Here is a 21,605-nt window from a genome sequence, read left to right as displayed (position 1 = left end):
TTTTGCTGTAGGCTAGTAAGGGAGACTCGGCTGCAACTATACACCAGCTACAAGAAAAAGACAAAATACTTGCTGCTTTGAAGGAAGAAGCTGCGGTTGCAAAGGATCAGTGCAAGCAGCTAACTCAGGTGAATATATTGAAGGAAACAGGTATGGAATTGAAAGGAAACGAACAAGGAACCTCATGGAATTTCAGTACAGTTGCTAGTTTAATGAGATCAGTATGAAACAAAAGGAGAGATTTTCTCTTAGGAGTTTATCAAGGCTAAGTCTTTTTTATTTTTTTGTTTTATTTATTTTATTGTTTTAGCCTGCCAGGCTTATGTTCACTGTATCCAATTGCTAACAGTTTAATTGTATGGGGCACTCGTTAAATATAGCTAAATATGAAAGTCTTCAGACCTTCTTAACTTGAAGATTTCAGAAGAAGGCAAAACATAACAAAAGTGAAGAGAATCCTGTACAAAAATTGGTGGATGTTTATAGTAGGCCGGAGAAGAGACTATTTTCACAGTAGCACTTGCGGCGGAGTGGAGGGGAATGGAGGTAGAAGCAGGAAGGCTTGAAATGACGGGCATGGACAAGGCTTTTAGTGGGAAGGATTGCTTTTTAGAAATGTGTAGGGGAAAGTCAAACAAGATATTGAAGTTGAGAGCCTGAGCAGATGAGTGGGGGCGGGTGGGGAGTGGCATTAATAGTGCTGGCAAACGGTTTGAAGAAGAGGAAGTTGGCCGTGGGGAGCATTCAGTCTGAGTTATTGGAAGGGCACATGTAAGACTTGAACAGAGGGTGCGGTGGAGAGAGACTTGGCAGTAGTTCATGTGTAGCTGGGGGCTGAACCTATGGGGATCAATGAGGTGTGAAACGGGAGTGGGGGAAAACGAGGACAGAACATTGGGGAAGGTGGCACGCAGAGCGCAAGGGAAGAACTACTGGTGGAGACACTGAAAGAGCAGCAGGAATGGTTGAAAGAAAACCCGGAAGAGCAGAGTACTGCAAGCACAAGGAAGGCTGTGAAATCCACAGCACAGGGCAATAATGGTGGGTGAACAATGAGAGTAGAGCAGGAAGCCCTTGAACCTGAGGACTGTAACTTGGCGAAGAAAATTGATTTCCACCCCTTCACTGGGCTGAAATGGAAAGAGAATGAAAAGAGGGATGGGAAGTGAATGCAACAGGAGTTGACTGTCTCCAAGCTCCCAAAGCTTGCGGAAGGAGATATGGAGCAGCTGGAGTGACCTTGAAGGTTTTGGGGGGAGAAATACTGGGATAGTTCTGAAAGGTAAGAAAGGGGGAAAATGTGGCCAAGGGGACAGGTAGACACAGCTCAAGGCTGTGGCGGGAAGAGATGCTTCTCCCCCAGCCCCAGACCTGCTGTGGTGGGGAGAGGTGCCTCTCCCAAGCCCTGGCCCAAAGCCTGCCATGACCTGGGGAGAGGCACTTCTCCCGCAGCCCCAACCCAGCCCTGGCCCAGACCTGCCACGGCCAGGGGAGATGCACCTAACCTGTGGCCCCAACTTTGGAGCTGCCGAGGTGCTCTCCCCTTCCCCCCAGAGCCCGCAGCCCCAGCCCAGAGCCCCCTCTGCCACCCTGAACCCCTCATCCCCAGCCCAGAGCCTGCATCCCCCAGCCAGAGCCCTCCTCCCCTCTCCCCCGAACCCTCTGCCCCAGCCCTGAGCCCCTTGTCCCTGGCTCCACCCCAGAGCCTGCACCCCCAGCCAGAGTCCTCACCCTCCCACACTCAAAACCCCTCAGCCCCACCCCCGCCACATGAATTTTATGTGCACCACTATGGAGGTGATGTGTCACACACCACCTCCATAGTAGTGCACATAACAAAATTCATTCCACACATGCTTGGGAAAAATTAGGGGGACCACTGCTGGCTACATGTTAAATGTGAGATACCTCAGTCTGACACCGAGATAAAAGAGGAAAGGGCCTTTAGTCACAGTGGCGGTAACTTTTACCCATAACTGGTGCATCTCAGAAGAAATTAGCAAGATCCTGGGAGGAGAAATGAGGGAATTTTAGAAGTGAAGAAGTGCTCCTGGGTGGATGTTTTGTGAGAGGTGACAGAGTTGAGAGAATAAATTACTAGTGCAGGAAGTGGTTGTGTTCTCTAGGGAAAGCTGCAGGACAAGAGCAGAGTTAGCGAATTTTAGGGGGGTGCCGCAGGTGCGAATTATAGGGTGTGGAGAGAGATGAGAGGATGGAGTTGTGAATGCATACTTCGAATCACTGATGGAAGGAAGGTGATGAGGGAAGTTTGGAGAAATATCCAGACTGTTGCTGGTTCACAACTGATGCACGTACAATATTCAGTTTAAAGTGTTCCTTAAGGTGTGGAAAACAGATGTATGTTATTTCCAGATTGGTAGAAATCTTTCTCACTGGGTATAAAGGGTCCCCTCATTAGTGGGCGGTAAATAGTAAATCAGCTAAGTGAGAAAGCGTACACTTGTTTCTGAGTTAAGTCTAAATTTCAGCTTTAAAAGCTTTTCTAGAGTTGAACACTGCATAAAGTTTTCAATACTTTGCCTTTTTCTGATTTCCTTAGCAGTTAGGTGAAAGGAATGGCCTGTTCTTGTCCCCATAGATGCTTTTGAAAATTAAGTCCCTGCTGTGTTTCATTACATCAGACTGATTAATTCCCATTTTTCCAAAGTGATTTAGGCCTTTCAGTGGGACCTAAGTCACTCTCCTGAAAACTTTACTCTGGGAAAAGCAGCATTATGAGGGTAATAAAGTTGCATCTCAAAGGAGAAAATTGCTTTTATTTAAGTTATAAAAGTTAGTCGTCCAAAGTAAATTGTGCATGTTTTCGCTAACTAATCTAACAGAAGCTTGGCGGAATGCTGCAATCAACATTATTTCCTTCAGCACGCACACAAATGTGTGCTTCCAAGAAGCAGTCCTGCAAATTTTGTGTGACGTTTGGATCTCTGCACTATCTAATAAACAATTAAACCAAATAAAACTTGCCTCTTTATTAGAAAATCATAAATTCATCATCTTGGTTATCCTCTCTTGGTCAGGGAATTCAGCCAGTCTGGGTTGTTGAGTGTTTGCTACTAGTCTGTTGAGAACCTTAGAAGCAGGTTGGTTTAATTTGAGGATGTTACTGTTGCTGACCCTACAAGACACATGCTATAGTTCATATATTTATGACATTGTAAAGTGTTTGCTCAGTCATGTGGTTCTAATAGTAATATTTTTAGTTTGTATTTAAGATAATGATCATCCTGCACTAAGTATGCAGAATTGGATTGCACTTGACTAATTACTTGAGATTTAAACCTACACTGTGGGATTTAATGCTAGCAGTTATGTACTGAATGACTCTGGCTAGTGAGGGGAACTGAACATTAGACTGAACTCCACTTTCACTTCAGCCTGAGAGTTCATCTGTAATGTACAACATATTTGATCTAAAATGTACTATACTTTTGCCAAAAGAAAAGGAGGACTTGTGGCACCTTGGAGACTAACAAATTTATTTGAGCATAAGAAAGCTTATGCTCAAATAAATTTGTTAGTCTCCAAGGTGCCACAAGTCCTCCTTTTCTGTTTGCAAATACAGACTAACACGGCTGCTACTCTGAAACCTGTCATTATACTTTTGCCGCAATCCTATAACTGAGTTCTCCTAGTTCATTAGACAAATTAAATTCTGCCCTTAGTTATACCTATGAAATATTGATCTCACTGGGGCAAACAGAGGCAATTGAGGAAATAATTTGGCTTAATGTGATAGAAACACTATTCCAGTTTCTCTGAAGCAGCAAGAGATCATTCTTTTCATTGCAACACCCAATTTTACTTTAATTGTGAAATTATAGAATCATAGGACTGCAAGGGACCTCCAGAGGCCATCTAGTCCAGTCCCCTGCACTCACGGCAGGACAAAGTATTCTCTAGCCCATCCCTGACAGGTGTTTGTCTAACCTGCTCTTGTGTTGATGCTAAATCCATATAAAATACCAGAAACATGTTACTGGTCAGACCAAACACTTGAATTCTTCCGTGGGTAAAGAATATTGATAATGGCTCTAATGGATGAGTAGTGAGTATAATTAGTAATGCATCGCCTTACGATTTTTTAGGAGTTTAAGGGGACAGGGGAAATGAACAGTTTTTTTTTTTCTGATTTCCTACCCAAGGAACTGGTTGCAGAGAAGGAGAGAAGCAACTTGCTTACAACAAAGATGAGAGAACGGATCAACATGCTAGAAAAGGAACACGGTGCTTTTCAGAGCAAGATCCATGTTAGCTTCCAGGAAAACCAGGGGATGAAGATGAAGGTAAAGCTCTGTGAAAGCCATTTTGATTTCTTGAGTGAAGTACAAATAGATTAATATGAGAAATGACTGTTTTAGCAAAAGGTGCAACACTTGATTTTTGTTTCCATATGAATAAACTGTAGGTGCTACCTAGAATCTCTAGTGATTTGAGGTGAGGAATCTAGGATTAATTCTTCATCTAGGTGAAGGCAGCAAGCTGCTATAGATGGCCTTTGTTTTCAAGAGACAGGTCTTGTCGTATAAAGTAACACACTGTACTACTTTTCATTCATTATTTCCTTTATCTGCAAATGACCAGTGATGAGCAGTATGTCTCCTGGCTGGAGCAAAGGTTTGGGATCTGGTGACTGCAGTTCTAGTCCAGGCTTTGCCACGGACTCTGTGACTTACCCACTGTGTGCTTCTGTTATCTGTACAATGGACATAACACCCCCCAGTTCTTCATAAAGTGGTTTATGATCTTCTTATGTGATTGTGATTCTTGAGATGCAAAATCTATTTAAATCATCCAGCTTCAGAAAGATGGCCGTCATAGCCATACGCGTGGACCGGTGCTATTAACAACTTATCTTCTGAATGACATGCTGGATGCAGAACATCCTTAAAAGCGAATATGTTCATGTAGGGAGGTTATAAAATGCACTTTGTGTTGCAAAACGCCTTACTGAAAATCATGAAGGACACTAAGAACATAAGAATGGCTCCCCTGGGTCAGACCAATGGTCCATTTAGCCCAGAATCCTGTCTTCCAACAGCAGCCAGTGCCAGATGCTTAAGAGGGAATGAACAAAACTGGGCAATTTATGGAGAGATTCATACCCTGTTGTCCAGTCTCAGCTTGTAGTAGTTGGAGGTTTAGGGACACCCAGTGCATGGGGTTGCATCTCTGAATATCTTGGCTAATAGCCATTGATGGACTTATCCTTCACTCTGCCATAAGATTGTCCTCTGAGCCATCTTGACCTTCATTCGCATTGTTACAATGTGACCTAAGAAAAGCTTTAGCTTCATCAAAATCAAAGGCAAATGTCTTCCATCTAGTGTCAACCAAAGTTTTGCAGGAAGAACTACGGCTGTATTTATGCCAACTGATTGACTAAAAACTCAGATCTTAGCATCGCTTTTTTTTCTGTGTAGCTGTAGCAGTATTGAGGGTAACGTGCACATTTTTACATCAAGTGGTACATTTCCAGTGTTTCTGCATACGTTAGAGGGCACCCTGTCAGTTACTGAAGCAAAGTAGAAAAGGAGGACTTGTGGCACCTTAGAGACTAACAAATTGAAGTGAGCTGTAGCTCATGAAAGCTTATGCTCAAATAAATTGGTTAGTCTCTAAGGTGCCACAAGTCCTCCTTTTCTTTTTGCGAATACAGACTAACACGGCTGCTACTCTGAAACCTGTCCTGAAGCAAAGTAAGCTCTCCAGAGTAAGGACTGTTGCTATCTATGTATAGCCCAGTGCACAATAGGGTCCTGCACCATGCTGGGAGAGGGGCCTCTTGGGCACTAGGATAATAGAAATTATATTCTATGCAAAAAAGCAGAAGCCTGTGGAGAGGATGTAAAGGGAACCCTCCCTGGTTCTTGGCACTCTAGTTCCACTCCCCCTGCTGGGTACTGTGGGAATTAGACTGCAGAGAAGGGAATGCTATTTGGCTGACAGCCTGATTATCTGGGCTGCGTGTTGGTTTTTGGGTGCTTTTTCTTCCTGGAACTTCTAGGGTTGTGTGGTATCGAGAGCAACTTGGAGCCCGTGTCAGTGTGGGCTAAATGTTGGTGCTCCAGTAGCTTGTCTTTTTTTCTGTCTCACTCCAACAGCCAATGTTTGTCTGACAGCTTTTTTGTATACAAAATCCTCCCTGATGAATTAGTCATCTGATGAAACTAGGGCCTGGAACCGGTTTCAGCTGTCACTGAAAGTTTGGCACCAGTAGAGGAGGAAAGAAACGTTTAAGCTGCGTGTGGTGTAGGCTCTCAACAAACTGGTAGCTCGCGCTAGCCAGCCCCTCCTGTCATTTGGCATATGGAATCTGCCTTCTTCTGTGCTGAATCAAGCATTCTGGCCTCTGGTGCAGCCTTGTGGCGGGGGTCTCAAACTCCTGAGACAACAGGTGCTTCAGAGAAACTATGTTCAGAGTACAATAAAAGCACATGCATATCTGAAAAAGAGACTGTCTTATTTTGCTTCAGTTAGAATCTCAGGAATAAAGAAAAGGCCCAAACTGTTTTAAAGGGCTGATTCCCCCCCCTTACATATCATTATTCATAATCGGTCTTCTCATTGTGGCTTTAAACTTCTCTGCACATTTTCAGTTTAACTTGACTTCAGACTTCCAACAGAAATAAATTAACCCCTTCCCCTAATCTACTTTAGAATTGTCTAGTGGTGTTTGTTGGACTAAGTCACATAATCAGGAATGCTCGGTGATCTACCGTTACTAGATTTGCATGCTGCCTAAGAAAACTGTGGCACATGCATGCAAGAGGGAAACTGGTTTAAAAGGCAAATGTGTCCTTAATTCAACTCTGTGAGCTTAAAATATCAATAGGCCTTTGATGGGGTACATATGTATTTGTGTGTGGACTGCAAAACCTCAGAGCCTTCCAAATTAATTTTCTTGATCTGAGACTATTGTAAGTGTCTATTACAGTACAGTAACAGTGTCTGTTACACAGCTGTTGACTTCTATTCCTCAAGCTTTAAAATATGTGTGGTATTTATTTTAGTTCCAGCAGCTTCGTGAGCAGATGGAGGCTGAGATAGGCCACCTGAAGCAGGAAAATGGTATCTTGAGAGATGCTGTCAGTACTTCTACCAACCAGATGGAAAGCAAGTATGTTCAGGAGTTCAGTGCCTCTGAGCCATCAGGTTTTTTTAAACTTATTGTGGCTTTCCCTGAAGATAGCTGTTCTGGCCACCTTTTTAGGTGTTCCACTAAGTGACACCGTCTCCACAGCCATGGTTTTATTATACTAGTATATAACTATATTCAATTACTCCTGGGGGAATTCTGCGCCATTATATGCATGCAGAATTCATGTCCCCTGCAGATTTCTTCGCTTCCCTGCAGAAAAATGACTTTCTGATGGGGAAGCAAAGGGAAGCTGCAAGAATGGTCATGCATCCCTCTCCAGCAGCTTAAGCATGTTATTTCAGGCACCCGGAGCAGCCAGTGAAGAGGTAAATCATTGCAGGGAAGGTGGGACAGGGGACACCCCAGCCGGCGGCTCCTACCTTGTGCCGGGCTCAGCTGCTAGTCTCGGCTGGGCTGGGGAGGATGGAACCTGCTCTTTCCCTGCAAAGAGTGGCTGGGGCTGGGTCAGACCCTCCCCCAGCTGCAGGAAACTCTGCACTGCCCCTCCCCCTCTCCCCACCACTTCCTGCTCCCATCCCTTCTCAGCCTCTGGGAGAGGGGTCAGTGTATGGGGAGCTGCTTCCCTGTCCACACAACTCCAGTGCATCTGGACCCCCTCCCCTGCACCCAGACACCCCTCCATTGAGCCCCTCTGCACTCGAACTTCCACCCCAGTGAGCTCCACCCCTCCCCCCGTACCTGGAGCACTACAACTAGACCCCTGCACCCAGGTCCTCACTCCACTGAGCCCCAACCAGCTACATCCAGACCCCCACCCCACCAAGCCCCACACCCCCAGCATCCTCAGGAGTAATGTTCTGGCACTCAATGAATAAAGCAGATAGGCCAAGATCTTCAAGTGATTATTGGCTTTGGATCCCTCAGTTCGAGACCCTTATTTTTCAGTGGGTGGGTGCTTGGTACTTTCTGAAGAGCAGACCTCTTAAAGTTGCTCAAGTTAAAGACCCTCCAATGGAAGGAAGCATAGAAGTGTTAACTGTCAGTATGTCTGACACTGATTATATAGCCCTTGGCCATGAGGCCCCAGCAGAAATATTGACCTTGTAATCTTGGGAGCTGAAATATTTTAAGATTTTAAGTCATTTTAACAAAAATATTAAACATCTGCATAAAAGATGCATCGAATGGGTAGCAATAAGATGTTTATCTGTTGGTGGTTTTAGGAGAACAGGGATAAGCAAAGTCATTCAAGGTTTCATAAATTGAGACTCATATTGCTTCTAAACCAATGAAGAGGGTTATTTGTGCTGCTGTAGCACCCTGAGATCCCAATGAGGATAGAATCAGGGCTCTGTTGTGTTAGGTGGTGCCCAGACACCCAGCTGCAGTTGACATGGTTTGAGTCGGGAACATTATTGCTTTCTATGTGTAATTTTGTACATATTCTGAAATGCTAAATAGTTCTGTTACTCTGCGAGAGTAAATTGGTATTAAATGCTTCTTCTAGAAGTACACTTTTGACTTGATATTTGAATGTCTACTGATATTTCATTGACTTGATCCTTGTGAATTGTAATTGCTTAAGATTACGTTATGAAAAACCAGTCATTCTTATTTCTTCAGGCAGTCTAGTGAACTGAACAAATTGCGTCAGGATTGTGCTAGACTTGTGAATGAACTGACGGAGAAGAACAATAAATTGCAACAGGAGGAACTCCAAAAGAAAAATGCAGATCAAACAATTGGCCAGCTAAAGGTGACTTCTGTTTTCTTTATCCCTCTGCAATTATGCTGTGCCCTTAACAGAGCCTACAATACTTTCAGTGGGGAAATCTGCCTTCTGATATTTCAGGATATATGAGAAATTTGAAAGGAAATCTTGCTAAAATACCTATTGCCTGTAGACCTACACATTTACTCTTTCGATGTCTGATAAAAATGGAAAATTGCAATTGGTGGAAAATAGTAGGCCGGCATTTGATGCTTCCTTTCTAGGTGAACTTTGAATATTTTGCACTTTTTAGTCATTATGAACTCTTGTATTTAGTAAAAACTACTTCTACAGAAAAATGTTGTCTTTTAAAAGAAACTTGCAAACTTAATCTCTGAGCCTATTTGAACAGTCAAAAAATTGTGAATGGAATAGTATCCTGCATTGTCCCAATAGGCATTTCAAATGATGTAAGTGTCCCTTTGTTCTGGAGTAACTTATTCAAATACATATCTAAACAAAACGCTATATTTGTTAAAAGAGTAAGCTAGTTTTACTGGCCTGGGATGTGCCTCTTCCCCCATTCCCTCTCTTTGATAGAACAGAGATGCTTCTCTTCTTGCTATGTGGACATATAATAATTAAAAAAAAAAAATCTGTCAAAAGGAAATTCAAAATTTCCGAGTGCTGGTAGCTCGTTACTAAAAGAAAATCAATTTGCAGTGAAAGAACCACTGAATCGCTGCCGCTGGAGAGGTGACGTCTACAACTGAACCAAATTTTGGATAGCAAATGCAGATTTACACAAGATCTGGCAACTTTGGATTCAGGCGCTCCTTCCTGAACTTGATGATGACGTTTTCCCCTGTTAGTTGTAGAAACTTGTCTGCTAAAGAGCTGTGGTTTAGTTCATTTGGAATTCAGTTCAGAGGTTGGACTACGAAGATGTTGAAATAGACGGGATTGGCCCAGGGTGAGGCTTACTGAGTGCTGGATGTCTCCGCTGTGGCCTTGCTGTATGTGAAAGGGAGGGACGTATGCTGCTTTATATTGGATAGAGGTTTAGGAACGTCACTATGGGATGGTCTACAGTAGAAACGTACATTGGTGTAGCTGTGCCTCTCCGGCACCTGAAAAATCTGCACACCTGAGATGTAGCTATGCCAGCCGAACCCCTGGTGTAGACAGCCCGAGGTTGATGGAAGAATTCTAGCTACCACCTCTTAAGGAGGTGGATTAACTACAGCAAAGGGAGAACCCCTCCTGGTGCTGTAGTGGGGTCTACACTGAAGCCCTGCAGCAGCTTTTTAAGTGTAGACCTGGTCTAGAAAGTAGAGATGCACTTGGTTAAATAGGTCAGTATGGTACTTGGAAGGTGACCCTTTTCCCCTCTCTCCCAACGCCCACTTTCAACTGTAAGGTCCAACAGCAGGAAGCGGAGAGGCGATTGGAGGAAATCCAGGCCTATTTCAGGAAAAGGATAGCAGAACACGAAGCAGCACAACAAGGTAGGAACATGTGCAGTTTCCTGTTACGACCAAAGATGGCTGCGTCGCCCCTTTCCTGCGTGTGAAAAGGATATGCGTGGAATATTGGGCAAATAACCTTGAGCTACAGAAAGGTTAAAGGAAATGGTGTATTCAATTCATCGGTGTATTCAATACCTCCTCCAGCTGACATCCCGGGAACATAAATACCACCTTGAAATGCACTGCGGCATGGGTTGTTTTAAGTGTGAAGGGTTAAGTGTGAAACGACTGTGCTTGCTTAAATAAAAATGGTCTCTTACTCGGTTTTCCCAATATGTTACAAACGTTCAAATATTTTCTTTAATTAAAACCTTGATGTTTCTGCTGCAGATGTGCAGAATAAGCTTGTGGCCAAAGACAGTGAAATCCAGAGCCTGCACAGCAAACTTACAGATACGATCGTGTCTAAGCAACAGCTGGAGCAAAGGATGTTGCAGTTAATGGAGGCTGAACAAAAGAGGGTCACTGCGGAGGATTCTGTGCAATTGCAGGTGCAGGTACTGCATTAATAGCTGAAGGTCTTTCTCTATGCAGCAGAGCTTGAATGATATTACTGTGTGTTTGTTTTAACAAAGCATTACAACTGAATGCAAAAATGAATACGCTTCGTTCCGATGATCAGCTGGCATCCTGTAAGACGTGCTAATGCTGCTGCATTGGTTTCAAGCAAGCTGGCTTATGCTGTATGGGGTGTCTGGAGTGGAAGGGAAGGGAATGTTCTCTTGTGGCACGGATTGTGTTGCATTCATTGTTAGTCTTGACTTTTTTTAATTACAATTATCTTATTGGTAATAAAGTGTCATCCAAACAATGTGGTTAACACAAGAACGGCTGTACTGGGTCAGACCAAAGGTCCATCTAGCCCAGTATCCTGTCTTCGGACAGTGGCCAATGCCAGGTGCCCCAGAGGGAATGAACAGAACAGGCAAACAAGTGATCCATCCCCTGTTGCCCATTCCCAGCTTCTGGCAAACAGAGGCGAGGGACACCATCCCTGTCCATCCTGGCTAATAGCCATTGATGAACCTGTCCTCCATGAACTTATTTAGTCCTTTTTTGAACCCTGTGTTAGTCTTGGCCTTCACAACATTGTTCAAGTGTAAATGCCTAGCATGCAGCTTTAAAACAGTGCTGTTAATAAGAACTAAAAAATACAAATACTCTCGCGCACTTAAATTTGCTTTTCTTTTTTGTGTTCTCTCTCCATAAGGAGCTGATGGAGCAGAAGGAGGCTTTGAAAGCGCAGCTTCAGCAGTTTCATTCACAAATGGCAGGCCAGGTACAGCAGGTTCTAAGACTAGACCGTTTTTTGTCTTGCAGTCTTAACTGGTAAATGGTCTTTCAAAAGCTCATGACAACCATTGTGTTATTTTAATCTGGATATGGCATGTTGAATGTAGAAAGTGGCCATCGCTCCTTGGGCAACAGAGCATGAAATATACCACACATTTTATAGTTCACATAGAAAGAGTGTCTACAACCTTAAGTTGCGTGGAATAATTTCTTAAATCCAGTGACTATTTCTGTGGCGACAATAGATGGCTTGCGATAACTTTCACAAGTTTTCATGTTTTAAACATTCTGGTTCCACTTGATTTGCTTTGACAACTTATTTCTTTGTACAGTGTCGTTAAATACTGTACATCAGATTTCAGTGCCTCATTAGAGGCTCCAGTCACATCCAGATACTTCCTGGCTTCTGGGTTGCAGACAGTGAGAAGTTGACTCTCTACACAGCCAATCGTAGAAATCAGCTGGCTTAGAAAAGCCCACTTTAACTTTGCCTGCTTAATGCAGGCACAAATGGAACAAGTACAGAGATTCAGAGCTCCCTGCCTGCCTACAGCTGAGTATTGAATTTTTTAGTTGTGCATGGACACATTTGCTATCCCTTCATAGAGTCTAAGGCCAGAAGGGACTACAGTGAGCATCTGGCCTGACCTCCTGGATAATACAGGCCATAGGGGTTCCATGAAATAATTTCTCTTTGAACTTGAACCTGTCTTTTGGGAAAAACATCCATTCTTGATTTAAAAATGGCCAGTGATGGAGAATCCACCACCACCCTTGGCAGGTTGTTCCAATGGTTAATTGCCTTCACTGTCAAAAATTTGTTCCTTTGTATCCTGTATGAATTTGTCCAGCTTCCAGCCAAACTAGACCCCCACATGTGGCCTGAACAAACTGAAGACCACATTCATAATCTGGCACTTGCCTTTTGATCCCTTCAGGAGCGAGGGCAGTGGTGGAGAGAGGACAGGTTGGGCTAGTTATTTTGAGGGCGGGGGGGAGTTTTGGATGTCTGCCTATTCCTAAGTGGGGACTCGCGTAAATGACTGAGATGGCTTGTGCTGGGAGATTACCAGAGAGCGGTCGGCTCACATTCGTTGTAGTCTCCCTGGTGCTGTTTTCTGCCATCTAGTTTGAGTGGGGAAACCGGTGTTGAGGGTGGGTGATAGTTTTTCTCTGTACACCAGGATTTTGGGGGGAAACTGGAGGAGAAGAATCTACGGCATTGAGGCACAAAACTGTAAGAGAACTCCCACAATTAAAGGTCCATATCGTCCATTACGGTAATGGTTCCTTGGCTCTTGGACCAGTGTGGGCAAGGACTTTGAAGTGATACAAACTCGTACTAATGTTCTTTGGCCAGGAAACATTGGGTATTGGCCTGTGCCAGTTTCAAACATCTGTAAACAAGCAAATGTTATTTCTGGCTCAGCTTAGAAAAGGACATTTTCGTTTTTGCTTTACATTCAGCTATTTTTCCCCCCTCTGTAGACATCTGCTTCAGTCCTGGCAGAAGAACTACAGAAAGTGTAAGCATCCCTTCTCCTATATGTTTATGAAGAAGTTGCTTGCTTTATTGCCTGCTCAAGATACAGAAACTTTTAACTCATGCTCGGCAAATATGGGAGAGATTTGTGAAGGAAACGCTGTCACTTAAGTATTTTACTTTGCATTGTGTGTGATCCTCTTGGAAGCTGTGAAACTTCTTCCTACGGATTTCCCCTCCCCACCCCAGACTTGGAGTACATTGTGTGTGGCTGTGTTCACTGTGTGGGAGTGAGAGCTGCCCCTCTTGCTGATGTCTGAGTGTATGGATCAGTGGCATGTGCAGGGCCATGAGAATGTTAGGACAGTCTCCAAAGCAGAGCTCCAGGGCACTTGTCTCATTGAGGGGGAGGGGGTCATGATGCACCAGGCTTTGTGCATGTCTTGTAAACTCTTGGCAAGCATAGAGGATTTGAAACAAAAAAGAAAAACTCTTTATGTCCAAAACACTCTGCCAAGAGGATTAATTATAGCAGACTTGATTTTGGGCCTGCATATTATTCTTCTAAATGTAGCCGAATACTATACATGCATTTCTGTCTAAAAGGTCTTGTTGCAAATTACTTGCATCTCTTATTTGTACAGGATTGCAGAAAAGGACAAACAGATAAAACAGGTGGAGGACTCATTAGTCAATGAACATGCCAATCTAACCGGCAAGGAGGAGGAGCTCAAGGTATAGGAAATGCCCATTAGAAGGAAACTGAATGACTAAAGAGCAAGCTCATTACAGAAGCTGTGATTGTGAACTGAAACCCACAAGCCAGCATCTTGCATCCCCCCATTGCCTTCATTGTGGCTCCTGTGGTCATAGGGGTCTGCTTGAATAGGTCTTTTGGTGGGCTGGGGCCTGGGTTTGTTGTAGGTATAACTTTTGGGTGGGCTAGAGTTTACTTTACTGCCCTTCTCCTTGTGCCTATAAGATAACTCCCATAGAAAAGCACATGGAGACCCAGAATTCAGTCATTGAGGATTTTCAGCAAGGATTGCACAGGGTCAACCTCCCCACAATCAAGTCCAAAAAGAACAAAAGGAATGAACTTAATACCAACTTTATAAAATCTTATGATAAAGAAACAATAAAAAATAACCAACTTAATTTCTGCAACATGACATGACTACTTTATAACCCACATACATTATCTTCACAGTTCTACCTAAACATAAATAAAGAAAACAAATGTAAACAGGTCTGTCCCCACAGAAGCACAGTGAGAAGAAACTCAGGGTTTCCAGAAGCTCAGGTTGAGTTCTCCTGAGTCTTGGTTAGTCTTTGTATGGATTTTGGTGATCAGTCTGCTGAGTCAAAAGCATTGGAACATCGTCCCTCCACTTGGTTGTAGAAATCTCCAACTGGAATGAATGCAGACTCTTCCTCCTCCTCTGCTGAAATCACGGTTAGCTAGTCAGCTAGCTAATTAACCAGCCAACCATTCAGTTTAAGTATATAGATTTAAAAAAAATCCACCAAAAAACCCCTGCTGCAAAATGCTTCAGGCTTAGGGAAAACAGCCTGCTTTCCGCTCCTGTGGCCCAGCTTCTCCCAACCCACCCACAGGGCACGTGGTCTTTTGCAAAGCACCTACCCTGACTACTTGTTCTCATGGAGTCTTGAGTCCAGCAACAGGGAACCTGTTGGAGCAGACCCAAAACTGCCACACCCAAGTCCAGAAACTTCTGGATGTGGAGTGCTAATTGTGCGTCTCTCTAGCAACAGTGACCCAGACCCAGCTCATTCCTATCCCCTGCTGACATATCTCTTCAAGAGCTGTCTCCCTATTAGGCACATGGATTACACAGGCAGATGAACTTCAAGGAAGTAGGGTTGTCAGGTGTCCGGTTTTCAACCGGAACGTCTAGTCGAAAAGGGAACTTGGCAGTGTCTGGTCACTGGTGCGGGGGAGAGAAGGGAAGGGGCAGCCTGGCCCTGAAGTGGCTGCTCCTGCAGCAGCATGCATGCACCAGCTTTGAGGAGCAAAGTTTGCAGGGCTGCAGCGGAGGACAGAGTGTGGGGCCCATGGCGAATAGGGTGCGGGCTCCCAGCGGGCAGGGAATGTTGCCCAGGAGGGAAGAAACGCGTGCTGTCCTGCCAGCCAGCACTTTCCCTGGCCACGCGCTCGGGCAGCTCCAGGGTGGGGAGGGAAGGGGACTGCTGGGCAGGCAGCCCAGAGGGATGCCTCTGTGCAGGAGGGCTGTCCCCTAGCTCGCCAGCAGGGCTGCCTGGCTACTCCCGTGCAGCCCCAGTGCTCTTCTGACCTGCACTACCAGGTGGCCTGCTGGAGCTGCGGTTTGCAAGTCCCTTGGGGCTGCTCATGCTGGAGTTGAGGGGGGAGAGCAGTGAGCAATGGGGGGAGGAAGGGGACAGGAGTGAGTGAGAAGCGGGGCCTGGGGGGAAGAGGTGGGGCCAGGGGTGTCCAGTTTTCAGACATTAGAAAGTTGGCCGCCTTACAAGGAAGTCTGAGGTTATCTTGGTGTTAGGCTCTTAGCAAAAGGTTCTGTGAAATATTTGCTCTGAAGAATATGGAATGACTTTAAATGAATTAATCTTTCTCTGTAGGTTGTACAGAATATGAATTTATCCCTAAAAGCGGAGGTGCAAAAGTTACAGGCTCTGACAAATGAGCAGGTAAAAGAACCATGTTTACTTAACTCGTTAAGTGCCAGATTCTGCCCCCCCACACACCTGAGTGGCACTGTGCTTTGCAAGTAACCCCATTGGTTTCAGTGAAATTACTCTTGGAGCAGGGTAAAACTATGAAGGCTACAGATCTGGGCTAATTAGTGATGAATTTCAAGAAACCAAACATCTTAAAAAAGAGTCTGCTTATTGAATGCTCCGGTTACTGGAGTAAATAGCTTTAATTTGTTTAAATTTTCAAACAGATTTCTTCAGGACACTGTGCCCATGGTTGTGAACAGAAACCACGATTGCATGTGCAGTCTTGACCGCTATCTAAAATAATCATATCTGCACAGTGCTTCCCATGCGCAGGTCTACACATCTGGCCCTTTGCCTTTCAGCCCTATGGCTAGGTACTTAAAATACTTGACAGTGCTTTATTTCTTCATCGTGGGTGCTGAATATCTGAGAGCACCAATGTGGAGGGCTAGTTGTTGAACGTATAATGTGGAAGATGTGAGCTTGCAGTCTTTAAAAATGAGTAAAGATAACATTATTCCTTCACTTACATTGGAGACTAATATAGTGAAAGAAGCAGCAAAACTGACTTGTTTTAGCTTGAATATTGGGGAACGTGGGGTTGATTGAGTCTTGTGATGTAATATGTTAAGACTATGCTAATCCTCTTTATATCTAGGCTGTTGCTGCACATGAACTGGAGAGGATGCAGAAAAGGTAGATTAAATAATATAAATCCAACCAGCATTTGGTAAACCATTTTTTGTAGCTCTTTGTTTATATCTTTTTTTAATTGAATGGATGCTTTTTGTAAGAGTGGAAAAGGGAAGCATTTTTAACTGTGGAATTTACTGTCTCAGTATTCATATTAAAGATGACAGAATAAGAACACTGGAAGAGCAGCTGCAAGGACAGCTTGCCCAGGTTTCAAACACAAGGGAAGAATTTCAGGTACTGTACTCTGTGTTAAGCTTGTTTGTAATATTTTGTAGATTTCTGAAAGATTCTGTAACCGTGCAAACAACTGCACTGATTTGCAGAGTGGGGCTGTGTATTTTCAGCTGTTAAGACTGTAAACAGGAATATGTAATATTGCTGGCATCCTTTCAGGATGTCGTCGTAGCAGCAAGCTGTGCAACTAAGTACATCCATGTTAAAATCCATGTAAATGTACTAACTGCAGCTGTGAAGACTAATGTCTCTAAATAGTTAATGAAATCTCTGAAAGGACAAGATGTTCAGTAGTAACCGTGACAGGTTTTTCTGCATTTCATATTTGAAATGTGTCCTGCCAGATGCTGGTGTGTACATGGTTTGGATTATCATGTTGCTCGTGATCTGATTACAACTTTTTTCTTAAAATCTAAATAAATGTAAAAATATCTGATTTTGCTTTTAACTTAAAACTTCTCATCAGTACTATGGCGGCAAGCTATCGATTAACATTTGAATTCCTTTGTGCGGAGCTATGTTTGTTTCTGAATTTTGTGCACACAAGAGTGAACAGTGTTAAACCCCAAACATCCTCACTTCTGGATTTAAACCCTTATAAAGCAAGGCCTGCTTCCCATGAAGGGCTTTAATGCCTTCTTCCTAAAGATAGTTCCTTCAGCACAAGGGGGATAGCCCCTTTACTTCTCTTCCCAAACAACATTAACTCTGCTTTGAGCTGACACACAACCTCCTAGGGTAACCCATAAAGCATGGGTAGTCACTAGGCAGACTGTGGGTCAAATCTAGACTGCCAGATGCTTTTGAACGAACCCCAAAATCTTCTTATCATTATTTTGTTTTCTTTGGAGTCTGGACCTTGACTGTACCTTGACCAAGAAATTTGGACCTTGACAAAAAATAATTGACTACCCTGCCATAAAAGATGTAACTGTGTTGGGAGTTGTCTCTCTTTGCATCAGAGGAAAGACAAAACGGGATGAGTATCCTAGTCCAAAATGGATTGATTCTCAGTCATACCTAGTTGTGCAAATAACTGATCTTTTAGCTCACTGGGAATTCTGGAAAAAAATGTTTCAGGTCAACCTGAGAGAGAACTTTTAAATTTTTTTAGCAAACTCTGAAAAGTCAAAGAAAAATTCATTTGGGGTCCAACAGTGTTTCATTTAGATTATAAGTGCTCAAACATTTTTAACAGTCCTTTTGAATCCAATTGAAATGTTTCGACTTCTTTAGTTTTTTTCAACACAATTTGGCAAAACAGACACAAATTTTGTGAAATGTTTCGGTGTTGCCAAACCTGCATTTTTCACTGGAAAAACTTTTGGCCAAAAAATTTCACCCAGCTCTAACCACAATCCTTTTTCTCCCTTTTTGTTCTCCTTTCACATCTAAACTTGCCCTGCAAAGCTTTGGGGTAGGAACCATGTGTTTAGAGAAAGTGCCGAGCAGACTTTTAAGGAGTCTGAAAATCACTGGTAAAAGTGATGGAAGCTGGGGTCTAAAAATACATGCTGATGGAGCTAAATGTAGATTTAAAAAAGACTGCATGGTGAAATAACTGCATTTCCTGCCTTTTTCCAGCACATGTGGGGACAATCAGCAAGTTGTGGACAAATAGCTGTGGAATGAACTAAAAAGTGCCTAGAAACTAATAAGGGTTTTATCTAAGCTAATGGGACTTTAAAGGTGAGCAGTAAGGGTCCAGCTACAGTGTTGATGCTTTCAGTACAGAAGGTAAAAATGTATTGATCCCATAGATCCTAAATTTATTATCTCCAGTCTGTAAAGAAACATTTTTACTGTTCTGCTCTTCATAGTGTCATATGGACGTTTGCATCCCAAGTAGGTGAAAAAAAACTAAGTAGGTGCCAGTGCCCAAGAGAGGGGAAGTGTCTATGTGGTCATCTGTGTAAATGGTGGGGAGAAAAATGTCTTCATTTAGAAGCCAGTGTTGTTTCCGAAATAGCAATCTAGGCTAGATCTGCACTCTTTTTTGAGGTCTTGATTTACCAGTTAAGGTGGGGTTCTGTTTCTGCCATGCTCCAGAGAGAAGTTGCTTTGTCGCCTCGAGAGTGATTATCAAAGGCAGAGGAGGGACCCACAGTATGATTACTTGCCTTCTCATAGGCATCTAATCCAACAGCTGGAGCTGGAGAGTGCGGAAGACTGCACACACATCTGTTTTTGCTGTTATAAACATTTTAGGGTAGCTTGCGAGCATCTGGGAGGTGATATTGGAACCTTTGCTTTATAAAAGGCTCATTTTGTAAAAGCCAGTCATCAGCAATAAGTTGACATGGTGCTAATAAGTGGTTTTCTGTAGAAGGATAGACTAGATTTCACTGTCGTATACTAGGTGAGAGCTACAACTCCCAGCACTGTTACATCTTTTATGGCAGGGGTAGTCAATTATTTTTTGTGTGATCCCAGGCCTGGGGATGAGGACTATTTGTCTTGGCTATCTGGGGACAAAAGTCTTAATGTTCTGAGGAAGAAAGAAAGAGGGAAAAGCAACTTTTAGTCTCGTTTCTATGCTACTGTATTTATGTTAAAAACAAACAAAAAAACGAACAAAAAACACCCTGCAGCTTCTCTACTTATGATTCGTTATATGGCAAATGTTACAAAACAAAGCAATTTGGGTGCACAGTTCTGAACTGATGGCTTGCTATCTCCTTCCAGATGCTTAAGGATCAAAACAAAGCTTTGCAACTGGAAGTTCAAAACCTGCAGGCTCTCTTGTCCGAGCAGGTACAATCAATATTTACTGATGTCTTATTAATTAGCCAGTGGTGCTGTTTTTGTTTTAAAGAGTTCTACTTCTGACCAGGTCCCAAGGTGAGCTGGCTGAAAACTCAGCTGCTCTGCCGATTGCTTTTAGAGCTCCAGTTTCACTACTGCAAAATGGAAAGTCCTTTGTGGCCCTAACCTGATGGATGAGCAGTAGCTTTCAGTCAAGCTGCTGGATATAAAGAATCCACTAGAGATCCTCAGGAGGCCCATAGGGTATCAGGAAGCCAATATTGAGTCAACAGCCTGGGAACAGATTGCCAAATCGGTTAACAAGCCAATCTGATTGGTTAAATTTGACTTGGTGAGGCATGCTACACCCTCCCTCACTATGATGTGTCAAGACAGGGGGCATCACTCTTTCCTTTTGTCTGTATGTCACCTGTCCCAGCAGCCATCATGGCCATTGGAGATCAGAGACATCTAGGCTCAAAATCCCTGAGGGTTGTTCTTCATTTAGATTTTGGTGCTTACTGGTCTGTGTTCTCTTGTTATAGGCTTCTCCTTCCCCAGGGGTCCTGATGACCTCTGACAGTTCATTATAATTATAGCTCAGTCAGATGGAGCTTGTTGCAGCAGAGCGTATGGAAGGTCATGGTGTTACAGGTGAAACAGCACTGCTAAATGAGACAGCATCCTGCTAGTGGAACGAGTCCCACTTCATCATTTGGATGAGGCTCGTTCTCTAGCTTGAGCTGATCAGTGAGAGACGGATGCCCCAAGGAGGGAGGTGGTATGGGGCACTTTAAAGGGACAGGTCCTGGCAGTGACATGGAGGCAATAAACTGGTCATTCCATTAGGCAAGCCCTTGCTGTGCTGATGGGGAGGGGGGATTGCTCTGTCTCCTTTTGTCCTGGGTCACTTCACATGGATGTGATGCAAGGCTGAGTGGAGGTGGATTCTTGCAGGCAATGGTATGACTCTTCTTGTTTGCTCCACGTGGCAGGTTGTTACATAAGAGCCGTGGCCATTTGACCCAATGTTTTAATGTATTCACTCCACAAAGGGAGTGGGAGGTGCAAGACACCTCGCTATCAACGTTTAGCTCTGTGTGTACATTGTAGAGGCTCCTGCTTTAGGTCCTCTAACTCTTTTACTGTTTTTGATGCTCTTGGTTTCACCGCAGATGTAAATAGCGCAGGTAATTCTGCATTCATGCAGGTCGTCTGCTAATGCTGTTCCCTCACTCAGAGTATTGGGCTGGTCTCTACTCCAGACTGACCCTTGTACCACGTTGTCACTCACCTTCCAGTTTCCAGACTGAATTGCCCGCTTGTTTTCCCTTTAAAGGGAGCGGTAGCCATTCGTCTGTGAGCTGCCTCTTGTTCTGCGCCAGCGGCCTTTCCTCTGTGGCAGGGGCTTGTGACAGGACGCGGGGCAAAAGTACCATATTTCTTCAGCCAACCAAAATTCTAGGCTACACAGCAAGCAACATAAAGTCAAAATTTGAACTTAAAAAGTATCGACCTCTTTGTATTTTTCAGTCTAACTTGCTGAACCTTTTTCTGAGACGCTTTTTCCTTGTGTAAAGGCCCACTGACTTATCATGGCTAGTACTACTGTTTGTTCTCAGTCTTATTCCTGATCTCTTACCTGGAGCACTCCCCCACGTAGTTTGTTCCTCACCTACCAGACAAGCTGGTCGTGGCTGCCTGTGAAAAGCAAAATACATGGCTTTACCCTTTCACCACAGGTCTTGCTGCCTCAGCTTTGAAATCTGCTTGGCTGCAGTTATAGCCACCAGTCAGCAGCTCCTACCCCTGGAACGGCTCCATTGTTCTAAGGTGTGACAGTTAGAGATTCCCAACTGGCACCTTGGAGCCTGAAGAATCACTGCAGGATTTCCTCCAGCTGTTGGCTTGAGCTCCTCCTCCCTTGTGGGTGGCATTAAAAACGCTGCTGCCAGCATGCACTGCTGTTGGTCCTTGCATAGATGTAAAAGCCAGAGTCTGGTGCGTGGTGCCCTAGCTAAGTACATGGTTTTGGAAAATGTAGAAACTCTAATCTTGGTTACACTTGTAGGTGTT

General features: G+C 43.8%; 1 protein-coding gene across 12 annotated transcripts in view; it reads left to right on the top strand.

The window, feature by feature from the left end:
* Nucleotides 1-21,605, top strand: part of KTN1 (kinectin 1) — a 114,705-nt gene that overhangs the window by 54,309 nt on the left and 38,791 nt on the right. For 9 of the 12 annotated variants that reach the window (XM_048853188.2, XM_048853193.2, XM_048853192.2 and 6 more), the window contains exons 6-18: nt 12-128; nt 4,164-4,304; nt 7,032-7,138; nt 8,744-8,876; nt 10,252-10,339; nt 10,691-10,857; nt 11,571-11,639; nt 13,142-13,179; nt 13,781-13,871; nt 15,753-15,821; nt 16,513-16,550; nt 16,694-16,784; nt 19,470-19,538. In XM_048853188.2, coding sequence (XP_048709145.2) covers nt 12-128; nt 4,164-4,304; nt 7,032-7,138; nt 8,744-8,876; nt 10,252-10,339; nt 10,691-10,857; nt 11,571-11,639; nt 13,142-13,179; nt 13,781-13,871; nt 15,753-15,821; nt 16,513-16,550; nt 16,694-16,784; nt 19,470-19,538 — 1,218 coding nt within the window. The remainder of the gene's footprint in view (nt 1-11; nt 129-4,163; nt 4,305-7,031; nt 7,139-8,743; nt 8,877-10,251; nt 10,340-10,690; nt 10,858-11,570; nt 11,640-13,141; nt 13,180-13,780; nt 13,872-15,752; nt 15,822-16,512; nt 16,551-16,693; nt 16,785-19,469; nt 19,539-21,605) is intronic. The other 3 variants (XM_048853187.2, XM_048853195.2, XM_048853185.2) reach the window with 2 other exon arrangements.

This window comes from Caretta caretta, chromosome 6, assembly GCF_965140235.1.
Source record: "Caretta caretta isolate rCarCar2 chromosome 6, rCarCar1.hap1, whole genome shotgun sequence".
NCBI classification, from domain to species: domain Eukaryota; kingdom Metazoa; phylum Chordata; order Testudines; family Cheloniidae; genus Caretta; species Caretta caretta.
This window is presented reverse-complemented; position numbering and strand designations above follow the sequence as displayed.